Source organism: Sardina pilchardus, chromosome 18 (assembly GCF_963854185.1).
Source record: "Sardina pilchardus chromosome 18, fSarPil1.1, whole genome shotgun sequence".
In the NCBI taxonomy this organism is placed as follows: domain Eukaryota; kingdom Metazoa; phylum Chordata; class Actinopteri; order Clupeiformes; family Clupeidae; genus Sardina; species Sardina pilchardus.
The window spans coordinates 18503533-18531002 of NC_085011.1; the positions used below are offsets into that span (position 1 = coordinate 18503533).

General features: G+C 48.4%; 1 protein-coding gene across 5 annotated transcripts in view; it reads left to right on the forward strand.

Moving 5' to 3' along the window:
- Positions 1-27470, forward strand: part of birc6 (baculoviral IAP repeat containing 6) — a 126746-nt gene that overhangs the window by 4641 nt on the left and 94635 nt on the right. For 4 of the 5 annotated variants that reach the window (XM_062519838.1, XM_062519841.1, XM_062519842.1 and 1 more), the window contains exons 2-27: positions 2958-3139; positions 7478-7615; positions 10831-11024; positions 11460-11571; positions 12365-12447; positions 12650-12872; positions 13131-13294; positions 13978-14036; positions 14756-16393; positions 17395-17544; positions 18005-18233; positions 18735-18895; positions 19232-19363; positions 19867-19998; positions 20160-20323; positions 20700-20833; positions 21152-21313; positions 22937-23089; positions 23219-23316; positions 23631-23778; positions 24081-24214; positions 24808-24954; positions 25335-25522; positions 26006-26332; positions 26650-26749; positions 27033-27247. In XM_062519838.1, coding sequence (XP_062375822.1) covers positions 2958-3139; positions 7478-7615; positions 10831-11024; positions 11460-11571; positions 12365-12447; positions 12650-12872; positions 13131-13294; positions 13978-14036; positions 14756-16393; positions 17395-17544; positions 18005-18233; positions 18735-18895; positions 19232-19363; positions 19867-19998; positions 20160-20323; positions 20700-20833; positions 21152-21313; positions 22937-23089; positions 23219-23316; positions 23631-23778; positions 24081-24214; positions 24808-24954; positions 25335-25522; positions 26006-26332; positions 26650-26749; positions 27033-27247 — 5567 coding nt within the window. The remainder of the gene's footprint in view (positions 1-2957; positions 3140-7477; positions 7616-10830; positions 11025-11459; positions 11572-12364; positions 12448-12649; positions 12873-13130; positions 13295-13977; positions 14037-14755; positions 16394-17394; positions 17545-18004; positions 18234-18734; positions 18896-19231; positions 19364-19866; positions 19999-20159; positions 20324-20699; positions 20834-21151; positions 21314-22936; positions 23090-23218; positions 23317-23630; positions 23779-24080; positions 24215-24807; positions 24955-25334; positions 25523-26005; positions 26333-26649; positions 26750-27032; positions 27248-27470) is intronic. The other variant, XM_062519839.1, reaches the window with a different exon arrangement.

Here is a 27470-nt window from a genome sequence, read left to right on the forward strand (position 1 = left end):
CAGGGTTAACATTTTATTTTTTATTGTATAACTGAAGCTAATTAAACGAGTTGAGGAGTGGTCCCAAATAGACTGCTGCATCTTTAAGTAGATTCAAAATGGTTCTCATCTTCTATTCCCTTTTTACCTGGCTCAAACTGGATCAAGATGTAGGGTCTGGGAACTCACCGTAGGCAGGGCTCAATCGGAGGTGTGGGATAAACAGTTGTATTTCAAATTCCCTCTCCACGCAATAGGATAGCGCTAAACGAATCGTCATCTTGTTTTCAAGTAGCAAGATGCTTAACGGTCGCAACTTCTGGTTGCATGTCAGTCATTATTATGTTAACCCCGCCTACAGACTCTATACACGATGTGATTGGTTCGGTGGTCTCTGCCTTAGATTAGATTAGATTTTCTGCCGCTAGGGGCGTCTAGATTTCTAGGCTAGCAAATTTTTCTAGGCTAGCAAATTTGTCCAAGCATTTAAATTGATCTGTTTTTACTTCACAACTTATCTTTTAGCATTTCTAGCTTGTCAACTTTGGATGCTATCAGACAGGATGCCTTTTGCCACGAGTTGTGCTATATTTACATCAAAACGCGGGCACTTTTCCGCTTGGAGTTGAACTTTTTTCAATTCGAGGTGTTCAGGGTGAGGCGCACCAGGCGCAGGGCCTCGGCTTGCTGACCCTTGGCCTTGCCTAATTTGCACTCAAAAGTACATCCGCGCCATCACAGTTAGTGTCATACAGAGGGCTAGTGTTAGAAAATGTTTATAGTTGCTTACAATTGCCTGTAGATTCCCCATGGAATGATCTGGGGTTCCCTGAATCAGACACATTGCCTGTTATCATTTCTTTGTTTTTAACCATGTCTCTAAGTGGCAGGTGCACTGAATCATCATTGTAGATATCTGATATAATCATACAGTGTAAGATCACTCAATAAAACAAAGTTGACAAAGTAGCCCAAAAAAATCTGTTTACTTAGAATTTGGTCACAGTGGGTCAAGAGCCCTCTTGACTACTACTTTGTTCTTAGCTGCTAATTTGAGCATTAAGGGGACTGTGTACTTCAGACTCTTCTGGTTGACACTGAATGAGATGAGAAAAATAGAGGCAAAATTGAAATGACAAAAAGCGAAATAAGCATGAGATTAATTTTAGTTGATTCAACACAGTAATGGCTTCTAGTGAACACTGAGTCTACAGTTTTTTCGTTCAGCTTCAGAATTCACATTGATTTGTGCTAAACATTTACATAAGCATTTTATTACCCCATGTCTGTAGACAGCTCAAGGGACTGTCTCTTCACTTGAAAGAGATCATTTCTGTTCAATGCTAGCAATTAGGCATAAAAAGAGATTGCCATATTTGCGGTCTATTTGCATGGGACAGAGATCACATCCTGCATAGTGCATAGTCTGCTGAGTCAAAGGGCTGTGGGCAGTTGACAGTGAAATAACATTACGTAATCCTGGGAGCCAGACTGGGAGCAATCAGGATTGTCCCTAAACAAAACAACTGTTGTTGATGTTTGTAACCCCCCCCCCCCCCCCTCCCCACTCACCCCCCGGTCCACCATCTGAGTAGTCAAGTAGTCGAGAGGAGTCAAGACGGCTATAGAGTCAAAGGTTTTGTCTGGAGAAAATGAATGCTTTGGAAAAATATTTGTATCTGTCTTCTGGATGACATGCAGAAAATGGAGAGTATGACTGAGTGTAGCTGGCAGATGCATTAGGACAGGAAAAGATCTATCCTACTTCCTGAATGGACTCTGGTAGGCGGGGTATGTAAATAATCTCAATAGAGTGGTTTGTTTTTAGGTTTCTTATAGCCCACTGTTCTGGAACTGTAGAATTTTATTTCAGTGATCTGTGCATATCCTTTGCTTAATTTTCATGCAAAGATCCCAAACGGTAGAATTGTAAGGTGACTCTGTGACCTGTATTCTGAAGGTTGCTCTGCCAGAACTGTGCTCAAGGCTAGTGTAATAACTGTAATTGTCCTCTGTGGTGCTCTGGTCATTGAATGCATGACTCTGTGGTTGTTCTTTATCCTGTGAGATCATTCTCTCAGGAATGGTACTGTAGAAAGGCAGGGGGGATTGTGGAAGGGGATATTTTACTTGATGAGGATCAGATCATCTGTAGTTATCTCTGGAGAGGTGATTCTTTTGAATAGCCTTCCTTGGTATTCTCTGTGTAATCGACTTGAGTGATATTATGTTCTACCAGGAGGAAGGACATTTAGATGTGAATATCTGCTGACAGAAAGTGTCAAGAGTCTTTAGAATAGGATTGATTTGTCTTCTATTGCTGCTCATACACCTGATGACTTTGAAATGATTTGAAAGACATTTAAAAGACAAAAATCTGACACTCACATCTCACAGATTTTATAGTTAAGTATTTAGAAGTATATATTGACAGGACATTGGGCTATACAGTGAAATACAAATGATATAATGTAGCTGCACGGCTGTGCCCAATTTGCCCCTTCCTGTTTGCCTTTGGTGGGAGCTTACTTATGTTTTTTTTATATTGTCCATGGTACTATTTACATGAGCCAAGACTGAAAGACGTAATGTGAGGAAAAGATTGTCTTACAACAGTTCAGACAGTCACCTTAAACTAAGCCCATTTTCTGTAGACAGAATGCATTAATGTCTTGATGACATCTTGTCTCTTGAGTGATATGTGGTGTACACAGTTGTCAATGTCATAATCAAAATATAAAATGTTGTATTGTCCGTTGTGGGTAGGAATGGGAAGGGGGGAAGAGGTGGGAGGGATAAATTATTATTATTATTATTAATTAATTATTATTATTATTAATTAATTAATTATTTGATGTGTACGATTTACTATCTGTATCGGTTTTGGAGACACTTTCTTACAAATGCAATGTTTTTTGTACATTGTTGTAGCAGCGTTTGCTAACTCCCTCCCTGCCCTTTCACTGCTCTGCTCACAGCTAAACCCGGGGGACGCGTCAGGTGTCAGTACTTCCCGGCGGTGGACAAGGTCCTGTTTGTGGATGACTACGCGGTGGGATGCCGGAAGGACCTGAATGGCATACTGCTTCTGGACACGGCGCTCCAAGCCCCGGTCTCCAAACCGGAGGACATGGTCCAGCTGGAGCTGCCAGTTACCGAGGTAAGGCTCTCTTCAAGATCCCCTACAAACCATCACCTCATCTCACGTAGCCTGTCTATCTGACCCCCCCCCCCCCCCCCCCCCGCCTGCCAAATACCCTTTAATATCTAGGCTATGCTTGTTCTCATCCCTCCCTCAGTCTTCTTACCATTCACCTGCCATTCTAGACCAGCCCCCAGATTCCATTGTAAGTGTCCAGAGACCTGGCTAGCAATGTCACCCTATGGTGCTGTCACTGGTAGCACACACTCCCTTTTTTCATGACCCCGAAATTGTGGTTCTGAGGCTGCCGATTATTTCTTGTGCCTTAAGTCTGCTATCAGGGCCCTCAAGTCCTGGATCACAAATCGATAGTGTATCCACATGAGCTGGACCATAAAGCCTCCTCTATACTCCACTGGGCTTTAGCCAAGAGGCAGCTAAGCTTGTTGCTGTTTAATGACCTCACCGCACAGGGTTTACTTCAGCCTTAACATAGGGATCACATAACCGGTAAGACAAAGGAGACACCAATGTAATGTAGACAAACTGGTCCACCTCAGGCCCGTTTGGAACAGGGAAGTGACAGAGAAGTGTGCCGCTCCCTGCCATGTATAAGGCGGGCACTTGAGCCAGCGTTTGGGGACGCACGAGCACAGGAACAAAACTTGAAGAGGCGCTGCGCTCTGCTTGTAGTCAGCCTCAGCCCTGAAATAATTCATGATGCATATCTTTTTTACCCTCTTCGTTTAGTTTTTCTCTCCTGGTCCCTCTTTCTGCTCCTAATCCACTTAGCCCTCTTTCTCCCACCGTCTTCCCTCTGTTTTTCCATATTATATCATGGGTCGTGACAACAGTTATGCTGGGTATCCAACACGGTTTCCCTGCCTTATTAGTCAGTATTGCCTTGAGTAATGCTTGAACTCCATGACATGTCGCTTTTCCTTTTTTTAAAAAGGAAAGGCTGTGTTCCAGTGCATTGGTTTGAATGCAGCAATATCCTTTGTTGCTAGATTTAATGATGGTACATGTATGGTAAAAGATCTGGTTGGATATCTAGACTTAAAATAGCTCTTGAAAAGTGGCATGTGGCATGTTCCTTATGTAGTCTAATATTAGTCTTTGACTCTTTGGAAAACCTTTTTAGTCCCAGCTTATATCTAGATGGACACTTGGAGAGCACAGAGCTTTTCCTGCCTCACAATGTTAAAGAAAATGATGTTCGTATCCAAAATAAAATCATTTCTCGTTAAAGAAAATGAAGGGGAAAAGTCTACTCCAGAATTTAAATCTTCAGTGTGTAGCATCTAGTGGTGAAGTGGCTGACTTGCAACTAATTGAATTCCACTCCAGTGTGGAGAAATATGGCAGCCGGCAAGTTGAATAAAAACACAGTAGGCTCTCTCTAGGCCTAGTGTTCTGCTTGTCATTTTTGGGTTACTGTAGTGGAATGAACAAGTGAATCTTGTATGTTCTAGATTCATTAGATATAAAATGAAATGTTTCAAGCCACTTTTTGTCTTAATATTTTGAAAAACTGATTTTCATGAGCTGTAAGCCATAATCAAGATTAAAATGAGAAACGGCTTGAAACATTTCACTTTATTTATATATATCTAATAAATCTAGAATATATGAAGGATTCCCTTTTTGAAATAAATAGGGAAAAATGAACTTTTTCCACAATATTTTTTGAGACTCAGCTGTAGACTACATGTTACGCTACATTACGTCAAGTGTTCAGATGCAAGCAAATGATGGGCGGTGCTTCCTGGCAAGCCCTGTTGTATTGTAAATGATTATGACCCTCCCATATAACCTTTATCGATGACTGTAGAATGAACAGATTAAACAGAAAGAGCTGTGACGTGAGTGTGTGTGTGTGTGTGTGTGTGTGTGCGCGTGCGTATGCGTGTGCTAGAGTTGCTGAGGGCCTCACGTGCCTTGCCCCCCCCCCCTCCCCCCCTCCCCTTGCCACGCGTTGACGTGTAGCGGGCGTGATCCCAGTTAGTGATCCCCTTTGAACACTTGCGCCCCGAGACGCTACCTGCTCACACTACCCGCCTGAGCCGACTGAAACCTTTTGATGTCATGAGCCTGCAATCAAAGGCTGCTGTGCTCGCTCTGTACATGTGTGCATAGTACACAGCCAAGACATGTGGGCTGGTTAATGTGTCTTCATCAACCTTACCCATCCTCCCCCCTCGTCAGAAGCCTGTTATCTTGTCGTTTCTTGTTGTAAGCTTGTTGCTGAATAGGCACTCTTTGTTTAACAGACTAATCTGCAGTAAAGTACTAATTGTTCCAGCAGCGTTTACAGGTGTAAATAGCAGCTTTACATTTCAGTGAAAGACGAAGGTGTGTGTGTGGTTGTGGTTATGTGCTGTTGTCATCTGTAGCCATTTGAACCCGTGACAAAATGAATAGACATTGTGGAGGTGATCTGCTTGCTCAACCCTTGACTGTATTCTTACGGGCGTGTTTGTGGTTGTGGTGTGGCATAATGTTGTATGGTGAATGTTGTCCAAACACCATCCCAATCTAAACCCTTAGGGATGCCCTCTCCTCTGATCCCTCATGTGCTGGGGGTGAACACGAACATAATCCCCATCATTATTTATGAGTTCTGCATAACAAATGGCACGCTTCCCTTCTGGATGTGTGTTTTTGTAGTGGTTCAAAGACTGGGTAGAATTGGATGTACTCGCCCTCTATGGCAGAGGGGTGTTACTTGTTTATTTTGACCACACTACAGTATGTATGTATTGAAGAAGAGTGTTTCTGTAGGGCATGACCTAGCATGCAGGTGTCCATTCCCCACAGCTTCCTTGTGAATGAGAGATGGAGGTTTGTGAAGGACCACACTCCTGTAAGGCTGTGACCTGTTTAGTTGTTTGTTTAGGCAAGCTGGCAAACGATTTCCAACGTTAGGTGCGTTGAAATTCGCAAACATAGGCAAACGTTTGCACACAGGTTTCTGTTTGCCTTGAGTTTTTGGCAAACGTTTGCAAACACTCGACAGTCTGAGGAGGCAGTTCTGAATGGATTGTTAACACCAGATCATTCAAATTTAACTGCTCAGAAAACACGTTCATCATAAACGATTGCCGAATTTAAACACATCTGTTATCATAATCTTTAAGTACGCCATAATCCACCTCTTTGTTTGATTAATTCCTGGACTCTCATCTTTGTCCTCCGTTTTCTTCTTCAATTTCCCTCACATGAGGAGTTGCACTGTATTGAGTCATCCCTATCCCCTTTTAGAGACTGGTCAGGATTGGTGGATTCCCCAGGAGGCCGCTGTGAGCTATTGCCTGCTAGACTGTGCGGAGGTGCAGTCATTAAAGAAGCCCGGTGACAGCACCAATAGTCTGTGGTCTCTCGCTAACTTGCTAGCTTGAATGTGGCATGTACTGGCGGCTTAATACCTCTGCTCCTGTGAGAGAGGCTGATGGCCATCAGTAGGTATAGTTGTGCTGCCAGTATTGATCGATCAGGTTCCCTGCGCCTCTTCTGCAGCCGTGTGTGTGTGTGTGTGTCTGTGTCTGTGTCTGGTATCACCTCAGTTTCCTTTGTCTTGAAGCAGAGCTAGCAATGTTGGGTGAATTTGTTGGGTAATATTTTCTTCCTCCAGTATTTGTTCTTCATAGATAGATGTGATGATGAAAAAAATTATGATGATGAAAAAGACACATTTATGTATGACGCAGTCTCCCAGCAGAACTAGATAAGAACCGCCACTCAGTCCTGCACGTTTTTCTCTGCAGAAAACAAATCACACTTTAAATTTCTTTCCATCCCCTACTCCATCCTCTACTCCTGTGTGTGTGTGTGTGTGTGTGTGTGTGTGTGTGTGTGTGTGTGTGTGTGTGTGTGTGTGTGTGTGTGTGTGTGTGTGTGTGTGTGTGTGTGTGTGTGTGTGTGTGTGTGTGTGTGTGTGTGTGTGTGTGTGTGAATGTGTTATTCTCTGTGTGTATGTGTCTCTGTGGTTGTGGTTTTGTGTATGTGACAACCCTGCTTGTGCTTTTTTTTTAAATCCGTCGGCCTGTTGATGGCCGTGTCCACCAAGGTGGGTTCTGTACACTCTGTGAAGAGAAATATAGACATCCATAAATTAGACAGAGCATGAAACATGGTGTGAATCCAGAGGTTGTTATCCCCCCTATATATGTTTTTTTTTTTTTTTTTTTAATAAAAAGCCAAACATTGACAAAACCTATGTGCACTGCTCACACTGAGATGTTATACCAGATAGGCTCTGCTGTATACATGTATTTTATGTTTGCTCTACCTGCAGTTGTAACGCCCATGCGTGTTGTTCTTGTGATGTTTACCTCTGATGTGTTTGTTTCCCAGGCCCAGCAGATTCTCTCAGCATGCCTGGAGAAAGTGGACGTGTCCAACACCGAGGGATACGACCTGTTCCTCACCCAGCTCAAAGAGGGTCTGAAGAATACCTCACACGAGACGGCCGCCAACCACAAAGTGGCCAAGGTGAGGAGTGCCACCGCTGCTGCTACAGCTACACCTACAGCCACAGCTTCTTAAATCTCTTTCAAGAGTCTTTGCAATTGTCTCGGTGACGGCACTTAAGCACAGTCCTGTCATGTTTCTGTTCCAGTCAGCTGCTCACTGACTCTGCTTCCACATCCTGTTTCAGTAAATCTGCTGATGGTTCGAACAAATTCTGTGGAGGGTAGTGCCTCAGGGATAATTTTTGGGAAAAAAATCTTAAAATTATTTTGTTTTTAGGTACTGTATGCTATTGCATTACGCTTGTACTTTTATAAAACTTTTCAAAATGGTGTCAGTGCTATGCTACTTGTGCTACGGACAATATTTTGTCTAGAAAACTGAGCTGATGAAAGGGCAGTGAGAGCCTTGGAGGGCATAGTTTATTAATTAAATAAATCTGCATAATCTTCACTGCCTGTTCGTAGTAATCAGTAGTCCTATACATCATTGCCTGACACCAGAGGACCTGGTATTCCTGGAGAAATTAAACCATCGCTGTTGTCTTAGTGAGAATCAGTTTTAATTTATCTGTTGAACTGCGCTTGTTAGACCCCCAGAGTCCCAGCTTGCGACCCACAGCTCAACGAGCCGTTTCCATGTAATGCCTCCCTCCCCAAACGGAGCAATTAGAAAAGTGACAGCAGCAATTAAAATATGCATTAGACAAAACGCCCGCAGTGAGCCTACACATGCTCGCTCTCCACCTTGTACGACCTGCTGTGAAGAGGGAGGTAGAGAGAGGTGTGTGTGTGTGTGAGATTGAGGGGGTTGGGGTGGCCGAGATGGCACGGGCAGCCCAAAGTGCTGCTGTACTGATGAAAGCCACTCTTATCAATTATTTACCTGCCAGTGCAAGGATTTTCCCTGGGAATGTTTTATAGAGGTACTTTATTAAATGTACAGCTTTGACCATAAATGTGTGTGTATTTATGAGAAGGTGAAACTACAGCAACGACAAAAAACCCCAAAATATGATGAAAGCAGCCTTTTTAAATCCCTACAGCAGGAATATGGTCCTTCTTTGTGTGTGTGTGTGTGTGTGTGTGATTCAGACTGTTCTTACTTATCTTACGCACATTTTGCATACACACGTTAAACGGTACCGGCTCGACACCAGTAACAAGATATTTGACTGCAGTAAGCAGCACACACAGAGAGGGCGGTAGGTAGTGTGTGTGTGTGTGTGTGTGTGTGTGTGTGTGTGTGTGTGTGTGTGTGTGTGTGTGTGTGTGTGAGAGAGAGAGCGTGCTCTGTCTCTGCAGACCATATCAGCATATCAATAGCCAGAGTGGGGAGCAGGCACAGATACCCAGCTCCTCCTCCTCCTCTTCTTCCTGCCCCCCCTCTCGCTCCGTGCCCAGTTTCCTCCCCTGACAGTAAAGCACATCAGAGAGAGAGACAGGCGGCTGCTCCCTCCCCTCCACCACCAGCACCACCACCGCAGCAGCAGCAGCAGCCGCCAAGTAACAGATCCCCCATGCCAGGGCTTCAGTCACACCGCGGAGCTTCCTCCCTGTCCACCGCAGTGGCAGTCCCGCACCCCACACCACACCCCACCCACCCATCCCCTCTTCTCACCTCTCCGCCGCCTCCTCCGCCGCCTCCTCCCCCGCCTCCTCCCGGAACCCCAGCCTTATCTCTTTTGTCTTGGGTGAGCAGAGCAGCGCGCTTGGATGCTTTCCTCTCCGTCCTTCCCAAAAGCCCAAGCCAGTGGGGCTGTGGCCAGAGAAATCCATAGCCTCACCCAAATCAGTGGAGCCGCTGCCCAGCCTGCCCTCAGCTGAGACAAGGCCAAGTGGTTCATTAGCCACCCATGTGCCCCCCCAGACCCCCCCCCCCCCGAAATGGGAAGAGACCGAGGGAGATGAATAAATAACAAGGGCTCCTGTGGGTTAGTCTAACACCAATTAGAAAGACTTTTGCTCGGGACCCCTCTTTCACACACTCACTCACTCACTCACTCACTCACACACACACACACACACACACACACACACACACACACACACACACACACACACACACACACACACACACACACACACACACACACACACACACACACACACTCTGTTTCATCTTAAGAGAAAAAAGAAAGAACAAAGGTGGTATTATTAAAAAAAAGTGAAGAACCTGTTTTGAATTACCATGAGGCTGATGGGGTCTGTACTGTTTTTCCCCCTCCCCTCCAAAAAGGCACTCCCCATTTTCTAGCTGCCTGCTATGCTTTTAATACTGAAACGCATTGTTGGCTGACCTCCAGACATATCCCACATGCCATCTTGGGGAGTTTTGACTGGCATGTGTTGCATCTTGAGTGTGTCTTCCACTGTGTGCGTGTGGGTGTGGGTGTAGTCCTAAGGTGTGTGTGTGGGTGTGTGGGTGGATGTCCTGGTTGTGTGTGTGTGTGTGTGTGTGTGTTCTCGAGTTCTCTGTACTCACAGTGAAGTCTCCACTTGCTTCCAGGAGTCACATTCACCTGTGTTGTGTCATGACAGCAGCCAAAACAAAAAGCACACGTGCTTTCGCAACACCTACTGTACACAAATACAGTGTTTGTACATGACTGGTTTCATCACTGAAAAAGCCCTCTGGAAGACACACCATGATGTCAGACATTTTGGATCACATCAGATTCTTTTGAGTGCTTTGTAAAGCAAGATGTCATCCTTCATTTTATTCCCTTTCTGTTTCCCAGCTGTATTCTGAGCTGGCGCACTGCAGTGAAACATAATAATTTTTTAAACTTCGAGCATTCTGCATTTTCTGCCAGCCACAAGAAAGGCTCCGGGGGGACTTAATAGCAGTCAAGCACACACTCCACTGTTTCCTCCTCCCAGCCATGCTCTGTTTTTGGCCCTCTCCTGCATCACGCCACTTTAGCAATTATACTGTGCGCTGGTGATGGATCTCCCTCTCTGCTCTATTCCTGACCCCCCTCGTAGAGTTCCGCATTCTTCTGGAACATTCTCCGTCCTCAAGCCAGGGTTCCTCTGCAGCAGCAGGGCGCAGGGACATTTGACTCTCTCCTCATTAGAATCTGTATGGCCACTGCTTCACTGGCCCGCCATTGACCATAGTGACACTTGGCTTGGATAATCAATCTGACGATATCCTTTCTCTCTCTCTCTCTCTCTGTCTCTGTCTCTCTCTCTCTCTCCTGCTCTCTCGCTCTCCTTCCTTCCCTCCTGCAGTGGGCGACGGTGACTTTCCATCTCCCGCACCACGTGATCAAGGTGGTGGCCAGTGCCATCGTGAACGAGCTGAAGAAGATAAACCAGAACGTCGCTGCCTTGTCTGTGGCCTCGTCCATCATGGACAGGCTCTCCTACCTCTTACCGAGTGCCCGGCCTGAGTTGGGGGTGGGACCCGGACGCTCTGTAGATAGGTGAGAGAACCCCCAGACGCCACACACCAGAGGTGCATTCAAATTCGCAGCCGTGAGAGAATGTCTGCAAACAGTTTTCCCTTAGCCTTGTGGTTTTCGGGGAACAACAACTGCAAACAGTCTGAGGAGGTAGTTCTCTCTTCAATTACTGTAAGAATGGAATGTTAACACCAAGTAGCTCAAATGTAACTGTTCAAAGAAAAATCTTCACCACAAACGTTTGCCGAATTTGAACGCACCTCTGCTTACAAACAAATTGTTGCTCATATTGAAGTAATGTAACGGTAGCTAGCTGGTATGACGAGTAGCAGTATGTACGTTAAATATACCTTAAAGAGGTTTCCGAGGAGCTGCAAGTTGCTTGTACGAATCCGAGCAAGTCTACACATTACAGGGTAAACCAAGTCTGCTAACTATAACTGCGTTGTTGTCCAGATCCTTGATGTACAGTGAGGCAAACAGGAGAGAGACGTTCACATCCTGGCCGCACGCGGGCTACCGCTGGGCGCAGCCGGACCCCATGGCCCAGGCGGGCTTCTACCACCAGGTGGGTTGTGTCTCCTCAACTGCTCTTTCTCCTCTCTCTTCTGTGTCCTTCACTTCCCTTTGTGTTGATTATTCTCTCTATTCTCTGTAATTCTCTCTGTCTGTTCAGCCCTCGCACTCATTTTTTCTCTCTCTCTGTCTCCCTCTTTGTTTCATGTTTTCTCGGTTGTGCTCTCTGTCTGAGGTTCTCTGTCTGGGTCTCATTATTCTGTTACATAGTCATTGTGCCTTTGTTCAATGTCGAGGCGCTTTTTAAAATTCCCTCTTTTGGTTTCGTTTTTGTCCTTGTCTGTGGAATCCCCAAGATTCCCCAGGCTTGTTCAGGCAATTGAAAGGTAATTCCCCTCGGTTTTACCATGGCAACCAATGAAACGGATTACTATTTCCTTCTATGGAAATGGCAGTACATCTTATTCCCTTGCCATCGAGTTGCTATACCAACAGAATAAGTGGGAGACAGAAACTATTCAAAACCATCAAACCCACTCAACCTCCTTCAGGTTTAGGTCCTGCCATATAAACACTATCGCTAAATTTGTTATATGCACATATTGCCCGTATTCATATGTTTATTGTTTTATTGATGAGTGAGATGAGAATTTCAAATCAGGTTGATAATGATAGATCATTGAGACACATGAAAGCCTTCGCTCCCCTCGAGACCCGTTCAAATGAGGTGCTCCAGCTTCTTTAATCATCCCTGATCCATTATTGATTCAGATCTAACGAACCAAGCCCAGAGTCTCACTCACTTCCCCGCCTGTGTGTCTGTTTTTGTGTCTGTCTCTCTGCAGCCTGCCTCCACGGGCGATGACCGGGCCATGTGTTTCACCTGTAGTGTGTGCCTGGTGTGTTGGGAGCCCACTGATGAGCCATGGTGAGTTAGCCCACTGCATCCGCTTCACGCTTTGATTCTCACCTATGTATTTGGTAGGTTAGCCTAAGTGGTACAGAGGTCATTTTCATTGAATGGCGTATACACATAAAAATGCGATGTGTAAGATCATAAGGGTTGAGTCTGGGAAATGCGGAGTTGTGAAGGGGAACCTCGGTTGATGTCTTGTTTTTTTCCTTCGCAGGTCGGAGCACGAGCGACATTCCCCCAACTGTCCATTTGTCAAGGGCGAGCACACGCAGAACGTTCCGCTGTCAGTAACCCTGGCGACCAGCCCGGCACAGTTCCCCAGTCCGGACGGCTCGGACAAGATTGCCTGCTACGGCTTCGGCAGCTGCCCGCACTTCCTGGCTGCCGCCACCAAGAGGGGCAAGATCTGCATATGGGACGTGTCCAAGCTGATGAAGGTTTGCATCGACTCTAATAGTTATTCAAATACGAGCGTACAATAGTGCCTATTTGGTTATTGGATAGTGCCTATTCTTTATTGGAGTGCCTATTCTTTATTGGAGTGTCCCTAGTGTCCTGAATCTTCAGCCTGAACTTGAAGTCTCTTCAAGTGTCTCGAGCCATTGATTTCTGCCACTTTGACGTCTCTTCATCAGGCTGCAAGTCTCATGTCCCGATCACTGACCTTGTGATGCTTTTCTGTTTGGCTGCTGCAGGTGCACTTGAAGTTCGAGATCAACCCGTACGACCCGGTGATCCTGCGGCAGCTCTTCCTGTCCAGCAGCGAGCAGGGCCTGGGCACCGAGTCCCGGAGGCCCACTCTGGCCTGGCTGGAGGACTCGTCCAGCTGCTCCGACCTGCCAAAACTTGAGGGGGACAGGTACGGCCTCGCTAGACGCATCTTATTATTTTTCATTACAGTATGATCGTCAAAGGACCATGCCATGAAAAAGCTTGGAGAACCACTGCCTCAGACAAAGTTGATCGTGGAGGGTCTGAAAAGATGATCAGTCAAGCACCCGGGTCTTTGGGATGTCAATCACATGACTGAATGCAGCTAATGGGCTGGGTAAAGCTAGGACAGAAGCTGTCAAAGCGCAATTAGTGGGTTTTGTAAATTGCTGTAATTACGATACGAGTCTTGGCGTAATAAAAGAGCTGAATACTGTAGTTCTAATAGGCCCTAATGAAGGTGTTTCATTTGGCAGTGTCAATATTAAGGAGTATTGAATTCAGTGTTTGCTTTCTATAGGTGGTACACAAAGCTTCAGGGTGATTGAATGAAAACAGCTACCGTCTTATTAAGCTGAAGATGTTTGTATGCCCATTTTTAGAGATCTGGCATAAAATCAGGATGCTTGGCAGCCGTCGGGGCCCATTTTGTAACCATAATGAGGCAGGAGTTTTGAAAGATCGAAATAGATCATCAACTCTCACCAACCCACAATCCCATCTGTCAAACATGAATCACGTCTTCTGAAAAACAACCCCATGACAGCCGTTGAGCACTCACTGTAACCTGTTATGTTCCCTGTGTGTGTGTGTGTGTGTGTGTGTTTACAGTGATGATCAGTTGGAGGACTCAGACAGTGAAGAGCATTCCAGATCGGAGTCAGTCACAGGTACGGAGCGTGTTAACGCAACTTAGCAGGCGGTGGATCCCGCCTCTTCTCCCTCCATCTGCACTATGCTGTCACATCTCACTCGTGCGTGTGTGTGCGTGCGTGTGTGTGCGTGTGTGTGTGTGTGTGCGTGTGTGTGTGTGTTGTCCTCAACACCCACCTGCTGAGTCTGCCTGCGGTGGCTGTAGTTAAATATATTGCTATCCCACTGGGGTCTAACAGTATGCTGCTCGGTTAACATGATTAACCCTGTGTGTGTGTGTGTGTGTGTGTGTGTGTGTGTGTTGGGTAATGTCACGCTGATTTGTTATGGTCATGCTTATGGTTATGGTATTTATCAGACACTTTGGTCCAAAGCGAAATTTGTATAAGTCGTATCACATGGGGTAATGTTTTGTGTGTAAACATTACTGACTGGCCTGTTAGAAATTATATCATTGCACTGGAGGCAAAGTGCCCTTCCACTCAAATAGTATAAACGTGTGACTTCTACATGCAGAATAAGAAACCATATTAATACCATATTAACTGCCCCCATGTATTAACCTAACCTCGTATAAGTCAGTTCCACTGAAAGTACCTGGAGAACAAAATTGAAACAAGTACAGCTATAGCTTTTTTGAAACCAAACTCTTCAAAAGTAATGTCCAGGTTGTGTTATCTGTGGCCGTTGAGCTAACAGTGTGTGTGTGTGTGTGTGCGCGTGTGTGTCTGGTCAGGTCACCCGTCTCAGAAGGAGAGCCTTGAGGTGAGCCTGGGCGTGACGGCGCTGAGCGTGCTGCAGCAGCCGGAGAAGCTGCAGTGGGAGGTGGTGGCCAGCGTGCTGGAGGACACCGTCAAGGACCTGGAGGAGCTGGGGGCCAACCCGGCGCTGGCTCAGGCCAAGGCCGACAAGGCCAAGGAGAAGCCGGCCGAGCAGCACAACATTCCCTTCCCCTGCCTGCTGACGGGCGGCCTGCTCAGCTACCGCTCCGCCGCCAGCTCGCCGCTCCCCGGGGCGCCGTCCGCGGCCCCCGCCCGCCGGCCCCCGCCCCCCTCCTCCTGCGCCGCCGTCGACGGACCCTTACGGACTCAGGTGCCCGAGGCCGCCCCGCTGGTGCTCGTGGCCCCCGACCAGGGCCCCATGGAGATCGAGACCTGCCACCCGGCCCCCGAGCTGGGCTCGCCCAGCCTCCCGGTCTCGCCCATCCGCCGGACTATCCCTGTGCTGCTCCTGTACAGCATCAAGGAGGCGGACGAGAAGGCCAACGGCAAGGTGTTTGCGCAGATGAACAACCTGATGGGCAAGAGCCTGCACGAGGAGGGCTTCAGCGTGCCGCAGATCATCGAGATGGAGTTCGACTCGCACGAGCAGCTGCTGCTGCAGGACCCGCCCATCACCTACATCCAGCAGTTCGCCGACGCCACCGCCCCGTGGCCGCCCACCGGCAGCGTGGGGGGCAACAGCGGCATCGGGCCGGCCGACGCGCCCGAGAAGTGGGGCCCGCTGGCGCCGCCGCGGCCCGGCGCCCTGGTCCAGTGCCTGCGGCTGCCCAAGGAGCTGGAGGACGAGAACCTGTACGTGGACTCCATCACGCCGTGCAGCGACGGCCTGCACCTGCTGGTGGGCCTGCAGCCGTGCTCGGTGGAGTCGCTCAGCGCCATCAACCAGGTGGAGGCGCTCAACAACCTCAACCGCCTGCACTCGGCCCTCTGCAGCCGCGGGCGCAAGGACGAGCTCCAGGCGCTGCCCACGCTGGCCAACGGGCTCGAGGGCGGCCACGCGCCGGGCACCTCGCCCCAGCAGACGCCCCTCATCCTGCCCCCCGACCAGCAGCTGCAGCAGCAGCAGCCCTCGTCCCGGGCGTTCGGGGGCAGCACGGGCAGCGGCGGCGGCGGCTACCTGGTGCTGTACAAGCTCAACTACTCCACGCGCATCGTGACGCTGGAGGAGGAGCCGGTCAAGGTGCAGCACATCCGCGACCCGCGCGACGCCGTCACCTCGCTCATCCTGCTGCCCGCCGACGTGCTGGACGGCCGCGAGGAGGACGGCGAGGACGCCTCGGAGGACACCCCGCCGCCCGGCCTCAAGAACGGCCCCGCGGCCGGCCCCAACGCCGCCTCTTCCGCCGCCGGACCCGCTGGTGGCGCTGGCAGTGCCGCCCACGGCACCAACGCCTCCACGCCCGCGCCGTCCACGGCCAAGGAGAAGCTGGTGGTGACCACGCAGGCCGGCTACATCATGGTGCTGGACCTGGCCACGCTCGAGGTGCTGGCCAAGGTCGAGCCGCCCATCAAAGAGGGCGGCGACGAGGTGGACCCCTTTGTCTCAGTCACCTACTGCTCGGGAACTGACCGTCTGTGCGCCTGCACGAAAGGTGAGGACCCCTTTCGCTGGCTGCCAGTGCTTCCCCAGATTCCCGATCTTTTTCCCGATTATTTTGCGTCACCATGCTCTGGATATATATGTGAAATTCCGATCGTTAGGGTTTCGACATCGAGGGAGAGCACAATACATCAACGCAACTTAACACAACTTAGTCATTGTTAACACCTCCTTGTCTAATGATGAATCTCGATCCTTGTTTGATTGCTTGAGTCCATGCCCTCTAATCTGCATGACCTTTCAATCACCTGAGTTATTCATTCTCAATCTCTTGACTCCCTGAACATAGTGCTTAGTGTTTTAAAGTGAAAAGTTGTAGTCAAGCGCAGTGCAGTGACCTCCCCGTAGCCTGCAGCCCTCTGCTCTGGATGTCTCGTGTAGCACTAGCTCCCTCTGCACTGCATTACACGGCTTCAGTGATCCGTCGCACAGATCATGGAGGGGGGGGCGGGGGCAGGGGCGGGGTGGTAGTTGGGGGTGCCCTCTGTTTCTCAACTGGCAGTTGTAAATGTATCACATAGCCCATAAATTCCTTAGCTGAACACGTAAATCAGAACTGTGCCTCTGCCAACACACACACACACACACACACACACACACACACACACACACACACACAAACACGCCCCCTTCCCCACCCCCACTAGCAAATAGTGAGTAGGCTGTTTTGCTGTCCTCCATACACCACTTTTTCCATATGGCATGGTCCTATTAGTATGTGTGTGTGTGTGTGTGTGTGTGTGGGTGGGTGGGGTGCCTTCAGGACAAGTGAAGATGTGTGGGCTGCTAGGTAATGGCAGGGTGAAGGTGGATGACTTTATGAGTGTCTGGTGATGTTGAAGAGAAGTGGGCTGTAACAGCTGCTTTCAACCCCTACGCTGCAGAGCAGCCTCTGGCCCGTGTGAAATGATATGCCTCGTATTGCGGGGGTTGTGCTGTCGTCTGTAATAAGCACTGCTATTTAGACATGACTGTGTCTTATTGCCCCTCTAGGTGGAGAACTTCATTTCCTTCAAATTGGAGGTGTGTTTGACGATATAGATGACGCCGACATTTTTGTTGACGGCCCCCTTTCTAAAGGGGTCGATCAGCTGTTTGAAGGGACGAAGCCGTCCTCGAACCCCTCAAGCCCAGGGATCACAGGTCAGTCTCTTCATCTTCACGGTCAGACCCTCACTCATCACGCCTCGGTGTGACCATAACCTGGTTACCATTACAAACCGTGAATCAGTGTCTGAATGGAACAACTGTTGTGTTTTCAAGTGTGAAATCCATCCATTTTCCAGTCGTCATGCGCGACCGGCAATAGTCCTGATTCTGAATGTTTTCCTTGTTGCTCTTTGGAAATTCTATTCCCTGAAGCAGTGCTGTTTTCCTTGCACAAGACCTCAATACCGTTTCACCATAGTGCTGACCTCTAAGGTCAAGACTCTGTCACACTTCTGTAGCTTGGACCATGTGCATGACCTTGCTGAGTGTGGGAGGAATGGGCAGCGATTCTCAGAATATTGTTTCTCTTTGTAGATGGGGTAATAGTGTGACACACTTGTGCTTCACATGATGATGTGTGTCTAACTTTGTGTGTGTGTGTGTCCGGCCGCAGCGGGTGTCGACCTCCTGGTGGACCAAGCGCTGGGCGTGGAGATGCTGTCGTCGCTGGTGGAGCTGACGCGCTTCGAGACGCTGACGCCGCGCTTCTCGGCCACGGTGCCGCCCTGCTGGGTGGAGGTGCAGCAGGAGCAGCAGCAGCGACGCCACCCGCAGCACCTGCACCAGCAGCACCACGGCGACGCCGCGCAGCACACGCGCACATGGAAGCTGCAGAGCGACAGGTACGCCTGTGTCTGTGTGTGTGTGTGTGTGTGTGTGTGTGTGTGTGTGTGTGTCTGCAATGACATATGCAAGTACGCATGTGTGGTGTTGGTGTGTGCAAGAGCAACAGAGCTCTCCATATGTTGATGTGTATGCATAAGGGTGCTGTTTCTCCACATATGCATTATATGCATTATATGAAATACTAATGGATACAGTTGAGGCCATGTAAAGCAATAGGCATGATTTAGTATGTGAAATGAACCTGATACAATTTCAGTCTTGAAGCATCATAGCCTCTCTTGGCCTACTGCAAATTGGCTCTCTCTCTCATATACACACACACACACACAAGCACAAACCTTTTTTTGTCCTGTCAAAAAACACACCCGTAAGCTAAGATAACAGTAGTCCTGTTTGAGGGCAAACAGTTGGAAGCAGATGAGGGCTTTGGCTGGAGGTTGGAGGTTGATTGTAAAGTAATACTCTGTTTTCCTCGCTGCGGTTCCCCCTGTGTGCAGCTCCAGCTGGGATGAGCACGTGTTTGAGCTGGTGCTGCCCAAAGCCTGCATGGTGGGCCACGTGGACTTCAAGTTTGTGATGAACGCCAACATTACCAACATTCCACAGATCCAGGTCACCCTGCTGAAGAACAAGGCCCCAGGATTAGGCAAGGTCAACGGTGAGGATGCAGTTGCTCTCCCTATTCTCTCTCTCTCTCTCTCTCTCTCTCTCTCTCTCCTTTCTCTCTCTATCTCTCTTTCTCCCTTCCTCTCTCTTTTTCTCTTTCTCTCTCTCTCTCTCTCGCTCTCCCTTTCTTTTCCCCGAACATACCAACACACACACACTTACACACTCACACACACTGAAGGCCCAATCTAATAGCTTTCTTGAGTATGCTCCATGGACCGGTAAACCCATCTGCCCCGTGATGTTTGAGGCAAACTGACAGCTGACCGGTTCTCCCTTTTGACAAGCACCTCTGCTTCCCCCCCCCCCCCCACCCCCCCATCTCCAGAGACAGCAGTGGACAGGCAGATCACGTTCCCCCTGTCTCAGGCCCTGCACACCAACGGCGAGAGGAATGGCCAGCCTCTCCTACATGACTTTGCAGAGGACATTCAGTTCATGGATATTGAGGAATCACCAGGTAACCTCACTGTCAAACTCACTTGCGTTTGCACTGGGGAGAAGAGTCCTTGTAAGGTGGCCAAAGGATGCTTTCAAGGTCGTTCCTGTAAGGTGAAATCCTTCTCTCTGTGGGGTTCATTAAGTTCCAGCAAGGTGATGGGTTTCCTTAGTAATTCCATTAAGACTAAAGATGCTCTAAAAGACGTTAGGATCAGTGTTTTGGCATCGTAGGCTTAGCTACAGCAAATTCCCACCCTCCACCATTTAAATGCACTTCCCAGCTAACCGCATGGACAACACCCTTCATAAGGGCATTGTGAAAAGCAAAGCCATTGTCCCTATAGACATCTAAGTAGTCCCTGTGCGGTATCTGCTTTACAGCGATTCAATCAATGTGACCTATTTTCCAATTGTCAACATTAATTGAGTCCTTGTGGAATCCTTGCGTCCTGACAGCATCTGAAGGCAATCTGATCTGTTCCATGTCTTAATGGCCGCTCGGCCTGGTCTTTCTCCCCGTAGGTTCCAGACTCTGTCCCTTTCTCGAGGACCATAAGGAGGACATCCTCTGCGGCCCCGTGTGGTTGGCCAGTGGCCTCGACCTCTCAGGACACGCCGGGATGTTGAGCTTAACAAGTCCCAAGTTGGTCAAAGGTGAGGCCTTGGGTGTAGTCGGTGAGGGGAGTTCTAGGGGTGGTACGGCAAGACATAAAGAGTGGAATTAGAACCAAACCGCTTGTGTGTGTGTCTCTCTCTCTCTCTCTCTCTCTCTCTCTCTCTCTCTCTCTCTCTCTCTCTCTCTCGTCTCCTCGCAGGTATGGCGGGGGGGAAGTACCGCTCGTTCTTGGTCCACATCAAGGCGGTGAGCGACAAGGGCATGGAGGAGAGCCCACGGCCGGTGGTCAGGATGCCCTCCAAGCCTCAGAGCAGTAAAGCCCAGTCCCTGTCCTCCCTGCTGCAGCGGGCCCAGGCCTCCAAGGTACAGTCGCTGAGCTCACGGTCTGAGCACGCTCTGTTGTCTCCTCATGTCCTTAGTCCTCTCCTTCGCCCTCAATAAGCTGTTGTGCTGTTGGACTGAGCAGTAGTTTACCACCATTATATGCAGGCTTGGCTTGAGAGGGGCTTTGTAGTCCTCTGTACACACCAGATGGAAGTAATGAGTCGGTTCTGGTTGAGTTTTATTCCCTATGAAGGCTTTTTGCTTTGCTAGCACCACCTAGTGGTTGCAGGGGGAAACTGCACTGTTATCCAATCAAAACAACATTCGCTGTGAGCTCTCCCTTTCTACTGTGAAGCCCGCCTGATCTTTTTTTTTCTCCTCCCTCCCTCCTTTTTTCTCCTGGTTCTCTCATCAGGAAAAAGCCTCCACATCTAAAGTGGAGCCTCCACCAGCATCAAAGAAACCAGATAACCTGCGCGGCTGTGACCTCCTGCAGGAAGTGTCAATCACAATCCGGAGGTTCAAAAAGACCTCCATACCCAAAGAAAGGTACCCGCACAGCCCAGTGCCGCTCAAGTGCACCCAGTACTCTCTTCATGTTGACACCACAAACACAGGGTTTTTCAGGGAGTTAAATCAATCAGTGCTGTCCTTTTCATACCTTTGATGAGTACTACAGTAATTTCCTGTGTATTTAGCTGTGTAGTGTATAAACCGCGGGACAGTTTTTATGTTTTATGCCAAACAAAATTGCGGTACAAGATTGGGGTACAAATTCAAGACAGACAGGCGTACGGACTGAGCCGATTAGTATTCTCAGTGCTTTATGGACACGTATAAATCTGTTGTTTGTGTCTGTTGCCATAGAATCCAGCGCTGTGCCATGCTGCAGTTCCCAGAATTCCATGAGAAGCTGCTCAACGGCTTGTGTAAACGCTCGGACGAGACGGCCAGCACTGAGCACGCCCAGAGTCTCATTCTGGATATCCTCTGCTGGCTGGCTGGGGTCTACTCTAACGGACCCTGCAGGTACGGATCTGTGTGTGTGTGTGTGTGTGTGTGCAGGGATTAAAGTTTTCCGGCACCGTGCCGGAATTCCGGCGTGCGGCCATTGACTGCGTTCATTTTTTAAAAATATTATTTATTTGTTAACGCTATTGAAAAACACGCAGCATTCGTTAAGCTGCATTTCCTTTCCCTGCTCTCCCTCTCTGTCACTCACGCGTCACGCGCCCTTTAATATACACACACACACACACACACACACACTCTCTCGGACACAGACACAGACTCCCCTTCGTGCACACCGCGTCTGTCTCTATAACGAGATCATCCCTGGAAGCGTGGTCGCACTGATGCACCTGACGCTGCGGGTGGAAGCATAAGTTCTTCCGCAAATTTTGTAGACTATGCGTGCAACTTTACCAAACAGTATAGAAGTAAACGAATTTTCCTTGGCCCGCTCTCGTGCGCACTCATGGACACGCGCCCCTCGACATGCACATTAAACAAAACATTCACAGTCGTGAACGCAATGACGCACAGAAGACGACTAGCTGAATTATTGTTAAAAACGGTTAGCATCATTAGTAGGCTATGCTACACACATCTGATTAAAACTCTGCATTCAAGTTGACTGACCATCTCAATACCAATGTTTTTCAACTCCAAGATTTAAGTCTTACCTTGGCTTACCTTGAAACTTAAACACACGTGGGGACACTGCAGTCCAACCAGCTAGATGGATGATAAACTAGCCAACTATGCTACTTTGTTTACAATATTTTGAGGCTTCAATCAAACAGCTGAATTTAAGAGGTGGAGTTGTAATATGAATAGCAGGCTATAAGCTGCATAAAGTTTGCTGTTATGAATATCAGAAATGTCAGTATACAGAATGTATAAATAATTACACATGTGTGTGTGTGTGTTGTGTGTGTGTGTGTGTGCTTTACATCTTGTTAAAAAATCATTAAATAAATAAATTCACATTATATGAAAGCAAAGCGATAAAAAGTCAGACATGAGGCAACCACCACACATTGCCTTCTAATCTGTGGGAAAGACTGTTATTACTCTTTAGAAAGAGAATCATTGTCTTTTTTTGAATACCTTAACTTAAATGGTTGCAACTAAATCTTATTCTTCAAATGCCTGCCTTCCAATTTCACATATCCTTACAACATGACACCTTATGATTGTAGGTCAATTTGTAACCTGTCAAAGACAAAGATTAGCAGCAAAACTTGATATAAAGTGTGTCGTGTTAGTGTGTTGGACTACAATTGTCACCTATTGGCCTTTCTTGGTGTCCAACATCACAAACAAGGCCTGTGTCGTGTGCAAACACTCCAAAAAGTAAACCGGTTTCCAATCGATCGACCAACATAGTGTCGTATAGAGTCGCATGCACGAGTCTAAAAAAGTTCAGGCTCAGGATTTTTTTTTGCTTTAATCCCTGTGTGTGTGTCTAAGTAATTCTGTGTTTGTAGTGCTTGGTTGCGTCATTCAGAGATATCCAATCACAGGACGATTTAACGATTTGACTTATTTAATAGAAATGATAGAAGTTCAAGTGTCCACATATTGGTGTTTTATGTTCATGTGTGCGTGTCCATGCTCTGTGACTGACCTATGTTTCTGTCCACTAAGCCCTGACCTCTGCGTGTCCAGTCCCAGAGAGGGCAAGGAGGGCCTCCTCACCAAGACTAGGAAGCGGCTCATAGACATGGTCCGAGTCTGCTTCTTCCAGGCGGGCCGAAGCATAGCCCACAAATGCGCACGTTTTCTTGCACTTTGTATTAGGTAAGAGATCACAGTACACAAAAAAACTCCCATTAGACCAATTAAGGCCACCATTTGTAAGCATATGAGTAAACATTGTTGATTGTTTTTCGAGAGGTGAGGAATAAGTGTTGTCTCTTGTGTTTGCAGTAATGGGAAAGGAGACCCTGGACAGCAGGGATTTGGCATGGCTCTGTTGAAGGCGCTGCTGGAGAATATGCCTTACTTACCCGCAGCAGCTACTGGTGGTATGTCCTTTGTACTACATTCCTGTATTATTGTGTTGTTGTTTTACCTAAACCATGGACCTGAGACGAACACAGTTTCAATCCTCTATACATGTCTTGTGTAAATACTGTATAGCAGAATTGATGATCATGTTGACTTGATTGGCAGTCAGTGGGTTTTACCAGGAGGAATATCTCAAATCAGGAGCGATAGCTGCCGACAAAAAGGCAACGTTTTGCATTTTGATGGAGGCCCTCACGCTTGTTGTTTTGCTCCCTCTTCTCTTCCCTTCTCTTCTCCTCTCCTCTCTGTCCCGCTCCGCTGGCTCTCTCAGGTGCAGTGTTCTGGTACTTTGTGCTGCTGAACTACGTAAAGGACGAGGACCTGGCGGGCTGCAGCACGGCGTGCGCCTCCCTGCTCACGGCCGTCTCTCGGCAGCTGCAGGACCGCCTCACCCCCCTGGAGGCTCTGCTGCAGACCCGGTGAGTCTGGGAGTCGGCACCGCCCTGAGGGGACTGAAGTGTTTCCACTAGATGATAACCAGGGGCATAGCCTCCAGATGCCTTCAGGCAAACACATATTGAGACACAAGAACTATCGTTTTGTATTCCAGAATAACATTGTCTTCTTCTGTGCTGTGAGATAGTATTAGGAATGCTCTACTCCACCACTGCAGTTCTGCTAATGAGGAATTAGTGAAAGCCTGAGACTATTGGAATTTGTGTGTTTGTTTGTTTGTTTTGTTTGTGTGTTTGTTGATTTGTTTGCTACTTTGTGTTTACAGGTATGGGCTGTACAGCTCCCCCTTCGACCCTGTGCTCTTTGACCTGGAGGTGAGCGGCTCGTCCTGTAAGAATGCCTTCAACAGCAGCATCGGAGTCCAGTCTGACGAGATCGACCTGTCCGACATTCTCTCAGGTGAGATGCCCTCCGCGGGCATCACCGCAGTGACCCTGTACTGTAGTGACACAAACTAAAGCTGAGAAAGAAGATTTAAGAATTAAGTAAGAGACCAAACACGTTAGTCTTAGATGAGAGGAGATGCTGTGTACCAGCTGTTTGCTAATTCCAATTTTTAGCCCCTGGGTAGATGGGACATGATAAAGAAAACATTGTGTTCCTTCATTTGTTGTCTATCTGCATGCGGCTCTGTCCTCTCCTCTCTATGCCATTGCAGCCTGGACAATAGAGGTCCAGGATTAACTGGATTAGATCTTCAGATTAGCCGTACACCTGGATAGCATTATCAGATGTCTCCCAGAGAGAGAGAGCAGATCAGGATCTCTTGTGCTTGTTTGGATTGAGCTCATGTAACTAAAGCAGCGTTGTTAACGCTCTCCCTTTATCCCACTCCCCTCCCTGTTTGGCTCAACTCTCTCTGTTGTCGCTCCCGCTCTGCCTTTGTCTCTTGCCCTATCTGTGCATATCTATTATGCTCCCTGCCCCCCTCACATTGTGTGCTTGTGTGTGTGTGTGTGTGTGTGTGTGTGTGTGTGTGTGTGTGTGTGTAGGGAACGGTAAGGTGAGCAACTGTGCGGCCGCTGAGGGCAGCTTCACGGCCCTGACCGGCCTCCTAGAGGTGGAGCCTCTGCACTTCACCTGCGTCTCCACGAGCGACGGTACCCGGGTGGAGAGGGACGACGCCAGCATGTTCACCGGTACATAAGCCCTCTTGTATTACTTCAACTGTCTGACATGCCAACTCTTAGTACTGAGCCATTACATTAAATTAAATGAAATATTCACTCCATCATTAGAGTATTTGACTCTAAAACATTTTGGTTCTGCATGCCATTATGATCACAACCCAATTTGAAGTGTACAAAGTGCCGTACAGCACTCCAGGCCAAGGTGCCTCAATTGACAGTCTTGCTAGATTTCAAAACTGTAGCTGGATCAGTTCAGTAGACGAAGTCAAAATGAAGAGGTCACTTTGAAGCACACTGAAGGCAAGTCCATATAGTCTTCCCTCCACATGCTGTCTCGAATTGTTGATTTCATGCTGACGCCGGGTCATTTGTGTGTGTCCACCCTGCAGTGAGCACGTTCGGGGTGACCCCCACGGTGGGCGGCCTGTCGGCGGGGTCGGTCGGCGAGGCGTCGACGGCGCTGAGCTCGGCGGCCCAAGTGGCGCTGCAGTCGCTGTCCCACGCCATGGTGTCGGCCGAGCAGCAGCTCCAGGTCCTGCAGGAGAAGCAGCAGCAGCTGCTCAAGCTGCAGCAACAGGTCAGAGAAGCACACATGACTCATTTGCATGCACAAATACCACCTCGCGTGGGAATATAGGCCAATGCCTTGGTCACTCGCAAGCACACACACACACTACTCAGCATGCGCATGTTCAGTGTAGGGAACCAACAGCATATATGTGACCCTTCAAAGTGAAATCAGTCGCTTTGTGCATGACGTTATTTTGAGAAAATCCACAATAAACAAACTTCCGGGTTAAAATGTTGAATTTCACGTTTTCGCATAATTCGACAGTATACAGTCTACAGTTTCATATCGTGAATTATTTCACGGAAAAACAGAGATATGATATACTCTGATTAAATAATCATTGGTTCACACTGTTGGTTTCATACAGATACAGATCATCTTTATATTTTTGTTAGTTTGCTGTTAACAAGAGCGAACGAGTGTACTGATGCCTCCTAATTAGCGCAGCGTTCTAACGTTGTGAAGTTTGATCTCCTCTCCTGTGCTCAGCAGAAAGCCAAGCTGGAGGCCAAGCTGCACCAGACCACCTCGGCGGCGGCGGCCGCGTCCGGCGTGGGGCCCATCCACAACTCGGTGCCTTCCAACCCCTCGGGCTCGGCCTCCAGCGCGCCGGGCTTCTTCATCCACCCCTCCGACGTCATCCCGCCCACGCCAAAGACCACGCCGCTCTTCATGACGCCGCCGCTGACGCCGCCCAACGAGGCCGTGTCGGCGGCCATCAGCGTGGAGCTGGCCCAGCTCTTCCCCGGCTCCATCATGGACCCGCCCGCCGTCAACCTCGCCGCGCACAACAAGAACTCCCAGAAGGCCAAGCCGGTCAGTTTCCCGCGTGCCGGCTCCTCGTGTAGAGGCACAGAGATGGCGCTTATGAGCTTCTGTTTGTGCTGCATGTTGTGGAAATCTGTTGCAAACATTGTTACTGACCGTTATGGACAGTTTATTATTAGACCTACTAATTCCCTAGTTGGTACTTGTCTTCCTTAGACCTTACTTTTTAATAGTTTTCAGTAGTTCACAGGCTGTTTTGCAAAACTGTGTGGTACAATGAGAATCCTGCTGAAATGCACGATCTTGATCACGGTTGCGGTGAATGTGAGCGTGAGTTCACCATGTTTGTCTTTGCTTGTCTGCAGCATCCTATGGGCAGTGGGCTGGCGCTAGCCATCTCTCAGGCCTCCCACTTTCTGCAGCCTCCGCCTCACCAGTCCATCATCATAGAGCGCATGCACTCAGGTGAGGCATGCACACACGCGCGCGCGCACACACACACACACACACACACACACACACCACCAGCACAGCTTTTTTGTTTTGCCGGTGTTCACAATTTTCATTGTTCTAGCAAAGCAATGTTTATGACTGCATGGAAATCATGATTCAGAAGATGTTCATTAAAAAGTAGCTGACATTTCTCAAGTTCTATAATTGTGTTTATCTAAGGAACGGTAGCTGTTGGAGCAAGACACTGCGGTCGGCAGTATGAAGTATGGTTCTCACAATCTCGTGCTTTGTTCAGGTGCGCGGAGGTTTGTGACGCTGGACTTCGGTCGGCCAGTGCTCCTGACGGACGCACTGATCCCCACCTGCGGGGACCTGGCTTCGCTGTCCATCGACATCTGGACGCTGGGCGAGGAGGTGGATGGCCGGCGGCTGGTTGTGGCTACCGACATCAGCACACACTCCCTCATCCTTCACGACCTGCTGCCCCCGCCTGTCTGCCGCTTCATGAAGGTCAGAAGAAGATGATGATTGGTCTTTGTTGGCCATATATCTTTAGTCTGGATATTTCCATACTTTCTGGTGACTTACTGTAGTGTTTAGGGCCATTCACAGTAAGGGCAATAAATATAGCGATAACTCAAAGTGACCCCAACAATATTGCTTTTATGTCATTAATGATATGTTTTGTCATTCATATTAGCTATTATGATGCTTCTTGCCGTTATAGTTATCG